The 8,260-nt window shown below is 38.3% G+C and overlaps 1 protein-coding gene across 1 annotated transcript; it reads right to left on the bottom strand.

Annotated features, from left to right (window-relative positions):
* Positions 1-5,951: 5,951 nt before the first annotated feature.
* LOC111693917 (zinc finger protein OZF-like) lies at positions 5,952-7,339 on the bottom strand. The gene is made up of 3 exons (XM_023460094.1): positions 7,172-7,339; positions 6,986-7,100; positions 5,952-6,914 (listed from the first exon to the last, which is right to left on the bottom strand). The coding sequence occupies exons 1-3, from the start codon at positions 7,198-7,200 to the stop codon at positions 5,952-5,954; spliced, it is 1,107 nt and encodes a 368-aa protein (XP_023315862.1). The 5' UTR covers positions 7,201-7,339.
* Between the last annotated feature and the right edge of the window lie 921 nt (positions 7,340-8,260).

Here is an 8,260-nt window from a genome sequence, read left to right as displayed (position 1 = left end):
TGAAGCGAAAAGGAAAGCCTCAGAGCACATGTTTATCGGCCTCGGCTTCGCCTTGGACGATAATTACACGTGCTTTGAGGCTTTCACAGTTTTTCGCTCCCTAGGCACGTAATATACTATAATTACTTCAATAAAATCTAAATATTAAAAAAAATGCAATATTGGAAACTAATGATATTTAACTTCTTTGATGAAGCTCTATGAGTAAAGATTAAAATTGGTTATTACAAGAGAAGTTTTGCGGTTACTATGAAGTATATTTTTATTAAACTCGCCTCAAATTATTACATACATCTATCCTAAATGCATTGACGGTTGAACGAAAAAATAACTATGATAATTACGATAAATATTGAATAATACTTATTACGTGAAAATTAGTTGATTTCGAAAAATATTTAATTGATTAAACATAGTACTTTACGATACTAGAGGCATAAATAACACTTTTCGGCACGGCGTAGTTTAGGGCCCGAGCGCAGCGAGGGTCTTAATATCTCGGCCGAAAAGTGTCCCCATGGCACGAGTATCGTACAACATTTTATAGCACTGTGAACTTATGCCACGCAGTGCTATAAAAATATTTTTTTCATTATGTTCTATTTATTTTATCATACTCAACAAAATATTTGTTTGCGAATATATTATCATAACATTAAATCGATAATTTATTTAATTTGCTCAATCAAATAAGCAATTATAATGAAAAATAAATATTTAATAATATCTATTAAATGAAAATTACTTGATTTCAATAAAATGTTCATTTCGAACAAATAAATATTTTATTGAAATTCATGTGGGTGAACAATTAAATCCATTTTGTTTAGTCGATCAAATGAGTTTTTTAAACCCATTTAATATTTCTTCATAATAAATAAATATTTTGTTGAATCCAAAAATTAAATGATTTAATAAATAAATATTTCTTTGAATTTAGAAAATAATGAATTGGTTCAAATATAATTTTGTCACCTCAATTACATTTTTTCAATAAAAAATAGTTAATTGACTCAACCAAATCTTTTTCTCAGTGTATACAGCTGACTTTTAGAATTGTTTATTAAGAATTTTTTGTATGAATTCATAAGTTTTAGTGGCATACCTCCGCCACCGCTGCCGCTACCGCTGCCGATGCAGAAGGAGGAGAGATTAATAGAACTTAATTGGTATGAGAATGAAACATTTATCAACAATGCTAAATCCATAAAAGTGATGGAGGAGCTAAACCTTTATCAAATGGTTCAGCTAGATGAAGAAACTTCTGTCTTTTCTTTTGAATGTTCAGGTTAGAATAAGTATGCATATACCTGTCGATATTGTCAGTTGTTCCGTATTGTCCTGAACCTGTATTTATATGTATGCAAATTCTATGCTAGCCTTTTACGAGTTTCTGTAAATTTATGTGTACGCCATCTGTTGGCAACACACGAAGCTTGCCACTTACTATTTAAGTTTCAGAAAACTTTTGAACTTTGACAATAACCCTTAGAATTCCAAAATATTTTCAAAAAGTTTCTTTGCAAATTTTTGTAATACAAATTTGCGTTGCCAATGAAATGTATCGAAAGTTTTTTTAACCAATTTAATGAAATATTTCGTAATTTGTGGATACATTTTTCAAAAATCCCTGTTTATTTACTCAATTATGAATGTATGAGTTAAGACTCAGCCATTTAAAGTATTTTTTTCAACAAAAAACAATTCTAGTCTCATCAATAATTTTGACTTTGTTATTTTTTTTTCTCGTGTAGTAGTGAATAATTGTGAAATTTTCACTCACATTTCTTATTGGTATTTTTTAAGTTATTTTTATGTAGATGTGCATAAACTAATATTTTTTAGTTCGTACAAAAAATTTAAAGCCGAGGTGGGTGTACTTTTTTCCTCCTACTGCGCATATAGTCAGTGTGTTGCGGGGCTGTTTATATATACTTATTTCGGCTGATGCAAACTGTGCTTATGACACTACAGCAGCAGCAGCTGTCGCGGCAGTCTCGTCTTAAGATAAGCGTTTTATGCAACGCTTTTTTGTTACCCCCAGAGAAAATACTACTCTTTTCTCGCGCGGGATGCTTTTTTCATTCGACGCGCTCGCGCGTACACACACACACGCGCGCGCATACGAATTCATGGAAATGCTCGAATTGATCTTTCACGCCTGACTATAATATGGCTTTACTACTGAAGATTAGGAATATCTCTCGATCGCGCTTATATATCTTATACGCGTTCGACTTTTTGGCGCAATACGTATGTGTGCGTGTTTATTTATAGGCGAGATTCGCATAAAGAAGAACCCGCGTTATCTTGGCGGGCGTTTTTTAAAGATAAAAGTAAATTCTTCGATGGGATTGCGCTCGTGCGAGGCAAATCACGCGTAGTTTGCTCGTACGTTATTTCAGCTCGTACATTAACAGCAACAGCAGCAGCAGTTTGGAGTCTCTCGCTGGGGCTTAATGCTCGCCAATTTTGCATTGGAAATTAATTGAGAGGAAAAGTCCTTGCCGCAGTGTAGCCGCGTATATATAACGCGTGCACGTACACTCGTGGACACATTTATCTATCACCCAAGTATTTTCTACGTGCACGCGGTGCAGTACAGTGCAGTCCATGAAAGTTTGGTCTTTTTCCCGACACTGCCCGGCCAAAGCTTTACACGTTACGAATATACGACTCGTAATTTGCCGCAGTGTCAATAACCAAACGGTCGTGTCTCTGCGCGTGGCTATATATATTTATGCTTGTATACAGAGAAACGAGAGAGAGAGAGAAAGCGAGAGCTAAAGCGTGAGAGAGAGTCGAGGGTGTACGCCATGCGCGCAGAGCTGCAATATGAAATTGTTCGGCGTACTTTGTGTTTGCGTGGGTGCGCGCGCGCGCGGCAACGCCAAGGCCTTGGCTTTATCAGTTCATGAATATTGATAAAAGCGGGCAGAACTGAATATTCATGGATGTTCAATCAAGTGCACCAAGAGGCAGTCACCAGCGACGAAACGCAGGCTATATGTAGCGCCACCAAGCCCATTGGCGCAAGCACACGCACACCCACACTCGCATTGCACACGTTCACAAAGCCCACCGAGAGAAAGAGCGAGAGAGAGTCGCTTATGGGGCTGCATGATGCTCGCTCGGTCGCGCGACAGTGCGACGATAGAATATATGTACGCACGGACGATCGTGTATGCGGCGGCGTCGTCGTCGTCATTCGAGCAAGGTGCCGAGCGCCGAGTGCGGCGGCAAACGCTTACCGGGAAAAAATAAGCTTATTAAAACGTGTTGTAGTTATCGTTATATGCATAGCATACGCAACTTTGTATAATGAGTTAATCAATTTATCCTTACGTGCAGTCCCCGCATTATACACATCGTGTGCACGAGTCGAATTATTATAGGTCAAAAATCGAGTGCAGTAATTTGGCTCGTGCTAACTAAAGTACTCACGTAGGCTTACGCTCGACCTCATTATTAATTGAGCCAAGCATAGTTATCGCACCTACGTCTTTCTGTTGACTAGTGGTATACGTGCGCCCTCTCATGCCTTTTCTCACTGCGCCGTGCGTATATACGCGAGAGAGAGGCCACGATGTTAAATGTTGGGTATTTTGTGTGCACTTACGATGCGAAGGTGTTGGCAGCTCGTTGCGTACATTGCCATAGGCGCGCCCCCACGTACTATATATATACTACCACGACTTCAAAAGCTCAGAGTCAATTAAGCAAAATGCACGGCTGCCTGAGGTGCAATAGTTAGCCAAGTATAGACGCGCGCAATTAGTATTAGGCAAAAAGGATCGTAAGTACCGGTACGAGTGCGCGAGGATTGTTTCGCACCTAATTGGAAAGAGCGAATTGCGTATTATGAGCACGCAAAACTTTTGATCATTTATCTACGCGCGTACGTAGAATAACGTTCTTCTATTATATACGAGCACAATTTTAAAAGAGCTATATATACCCTAGACTGACGTGATTCATCATGCGCCAGACAAGGCGAGCATAAATTTTTCAATGAGAGTAGTTGCTTTAAATGGTCCATATACTTGGTATGCACGGGCGACTATGCACGCATCAGCCGTAAACACGGCTGGCCAATGAGTCACTCTATTAAACGCGCCGAAAACTCTCTCGTATAATGATAAAGAAAGTTTCTAATTTGTTTTTCTCGTCGACCGTGTGTACGCTCAAATGAATCCGACTCGCCTTCTTGTCTTGTGCTGTGTAGTACGTATAGCGGCACCGTTGCAGCCACGTAGACGACGCGCGCGCCTAGCTCTAAACGAAGTCTTTATTTTCTTGATCGCGACAGTCGTTAAAGGATACGCGCGACGGCGCACCGGGCTGCCGAATAAACGCCGTGGTATAAACGAGGTCACACCGACGACTTGAAAATCAGCCGTGAAAAATAAGTCGAAGAGGAGAAGGAGGAGGAGGAGGAGGAAGGTTATAGAGGCAGGCTGAAAAAGGCGAATAGAACTTTTGCTCCAACTTGGCGTTGCGCGCACATACGCCCGTGTAGTTTTCTACAATTTTCCTTCTCTAACACGCGAATCCAATAGACTCGAGTAAGAAAAGAATGGAGTATATAGAACGGCTGCTGCTGCTGCTGCTACGGCTGCAGTTGCCCTCGTGGCATGCATGTATATGTGCGTGCATAGAAAAGAAGATTACTATGCAGAAGGCGAAACTCGGGAGCGCACGCTTCGTTGGGTTATGGAAATTTTCTTGGGTCATTTGGGCGTGCAGCTCTCGCTCTCTCTCTCTCTCAGCTGCCATCATCATACTCTTAGTCGTGCGCGCGGGCGCGCGGCTGATCGCAGGCTACACGTAATATAACGTAAGCGCGTTCGGCAAGAGCGTTGTTAGAATCGTCCAGGTGATATTGAATATTGAATGTGTGCCCGCGCGTGCATTTGCAAGTAAATCGATTCCCCCCCGCGTATAAACACAATGGAAGGAGCTCCGCACGGGAATATCGGCAGCTGTGTATACGGAGCAATTTTTTTTTTCTTCTCCTCCAGGAGTATACATAATATAACTAGCCCCATCCAATGCGATTCATGCGACTAAGACCTACTCGTACTTCGAAAATTCATAACATTTTTATTTGTGATGGATTCATAACGATTGTGTGAAATTGACAATTGATACCCAAACGTATCGAAAACCATATCCACGATCCAACTCGTATATTGTATAAATATGTAAGTTATCGCAACATAATTATACTAGGCTAAATAATAACTTTATCCCTGGTAGATATGCTCAACATTAATAATGGACTAATGAACAAAATATGAATATTTAATTTTTTATAATCATGATCATTTGGCCTTTCTTAATAAATTTCTCTATAACAATAATATTACAATTCTTTTTAAAATTTTAGATCAGTTTTTCACTACTTCGATTCTCAACCACTAAATGGCAAATATCAACATCTAAGCCATTCTATCAAGCATGCCGAGGAGGCCGTGCCTATTTTAAGACGATAAATCGAAAAAGGGCATATTACTCTTGTACCAAAAAAACCTAGGTACTTATACCATATTACTATAAAAATAGACAAAAATAAAGATAATGGGCCAATGGCAAGCCAAATAGATTCAGTGTACATAGAGATAAAAATATGATTAAATAGTAATTTTCACGAATTTTATATAGTCAAAAAGTTATCATTACTTAAGAAAAAGTATGGTATTTATGGCCAAAAATTGTTGAAACAAAAACTTTGCATTCTCGGGAAGTATACATGCTAACTAAAAAGATTAAGCTGTGAAGACTGTATACTGGCAGGCAGTAATTTTACAAAAAGTGATTTTTTTGACAAATTTTTAATCTCAATATAGCTTTGAAAATATTATTTGGTGGAAGGTTTTTTACAATTAAGAAAAATTAATAGTAATTTCAAATAATGTATTTATCTCTTTATTTACCAAGATTGTGTACTTTTATTTATGATCATGTACTGCATTTATGTGAGTTTTTAGGTGAGCCTTTTGCTCAAATGTTTGACGGCAAATTTCACATTCGAAGAGTTTTCTCCAATCATGCACTACATTTATATGAACTTTGAGTGTACTTTTTTGTCCAAATGACTTTTGACATATGTCACACTCAAAGAGTTTCCTATGACCATGTACTGCCATTACGTGAGTTTTTAATACATTCTGGTATCCAAATGATTTGTGACAAATGTCACACTCGAAGGGTTTGCTATGATGATGCACTGCATTTACGTGAACTTTAAGGTACTTTTTTTCTCCAAATAATTTGTGGCAAATATCACACTCGAAGGGTTTGCTACAATGATGTACTATATCTATGTGACGCTGAAGGTGATGTTTGTATCCAAATGATTTATGACATATGTTACATTCGAAGGGTTTGATATGATCATGTACCTTACTTATGTGCTTCTTGAGGTTACTATTGCATCCAAATAATATGTGACAAATTTCACATTCAAAGGGTTTGCTCCGATTATGTACTACATTTACATGAACTTTAAGGTACCTTTTTCGTCGAAATGATTTGTGACATATCTTGCAATTGAAAGGTTTATCAAGTTCATGTACTAAATTTTTATGTTTCTTCTTTCGAGAGATTTTTTGTAATACTTTAACATCCTTAAATTCCTCGGAATTCTCCATTTTTACACTGCTTGTTGATGAAGGTTTCATTTCTGATTTAAAATCCTCGCATTCAAAAACTATCGATATATTTTTATTAATATCATTAGTCTGACTTTCGTTTTCTTTTTTCACGATTAGTGGATAATTTTCATACTCAGTTTTGAAAATAGTTGTCGATAAAGACTTTAATTCGGGTTTAAAATCATTGCACTCACAATCAATGAATATTTTTTCGTCTAACTTTTCCTGTGAGGCCATAACCTCATTTATGTGACACACCTAAAATTTAAAATGTATCATAGTTTTTTGATAGTGGGAAATTTAAACATAATTCAAATTATCGAGCTCACCGATGGTTTATAAAACGTAGATGTTGCAAAGTTTTTTGTCTTGCAAGAGTCCACCGAATTAAAATTACACTCATAACCTGCATCTGGCCAAATATCAGTAGGTTCTTCTTTCATCCTAAAGAATAATTAAGTTTTATGAGACGATCGCTTAAAAAATACCATGACACGTTCAAACATTAATTATACCTAACGGCATCTCCCTTGCTATTCATCATTCGCTTCAATCTTAATTAGATGTCTTCACTGTGAATTTTCACGATATCCACTGAAGAAAATTTGAGGTTAAACGACTTGAGTCACCAACACTGAACATCGAATCTATGAATTTGTAAACACTTGCTCAGGAATTCAACTTCTAAGCAGCGACTGAACACACTACTCGTATATTAGCGAGGAGACGCCGCGTTTCTGGTAGCACCTTGGCGATACTATCCCCTCCACCGTCGACTGGCCATATATACAGTACTGTATTTGTGATTTGTATTGACTCGCTCGCGTATATTTGAAACTACTCCAAAAATGTAATGAAAATTGCATCAATTCAGGCGCAAAATTTTCTTTTATATACAATCAATTAACGTTAATTCTATCCTGTGGAACACATATAGGAACGTGTACAAGCAAACGAAATTTCTCACTTTTTTTAGTATAAACCAAGCAGGTTACTCTTATCTGGAATCTTTCGGGCTTAAAGTGTCTCGTTCTAATGACTCTTTATGCCCAAAAACTGTATCAATCGGCCAAAAACTAGCCATAAAATTCAGAGAAATCCCATCTGGGTCGTGACTTTTCTAAGCAAGGAAGATGAAATTACGCTCTCAAGGGTGAGCGGATCGAGGGAGAAATTGGTTCTTATACGTACATAATCCTATCGTACACTCAATCAAAGTCCTGCCATAAGCGCGTACGCAGCTCTATATACCAGATGATGAACGTAGTGCATTCCCATGTATGTAAGCTGCCCATATTATCTGCAGCACCGGCACAAGTAGTTATAGCAATGGAGCCAAGAGAGAATTAGAGTTAGGCGCGTGAGCAAATGCTCAAGTTTCGTGCGCAGCGCTCGTCGTTCGGCAACTATGCAATTCTGCCCCGTATAGGTGGCCACTGCCCATGCCTACGATATGCCTACATCATCGTGTGCGCGCACGAAGTCGTAGCTGCAAGCTCAGTTGGAAATTTCATACTTACACACACACCCGCGCTGCAGTCGTCGCTCGAGGGGCTAAATCGATGCCCCTTGCGTACGCAACATTACTCGTCGCGCGGGATAGA

The sequence above is a fragment of the Trichogramma pretiosum genome, unplaced genomic scaffold, assembly GCF_000599845.2.
Source record: "Trichogramma pretiosum strain Unisexual culture from Peru unplaced genomic scaffold, Tpre_2.0 scaffold42, whole genome shotgun sequence".
NCBI classification, from domain to species: domain Eukaryota; kingdom Metazoa; phylum Arthropoda; class Insecta; order Hymenoptera; family Trichogrammatidae; genus Trichogramma; species Trichogramma pretiosum.
The sequence above is the reverse complement of the archived record's forward strand: the minus strand, read 5'-3'. Positions and strand labels throughout refer to the sequence as shown.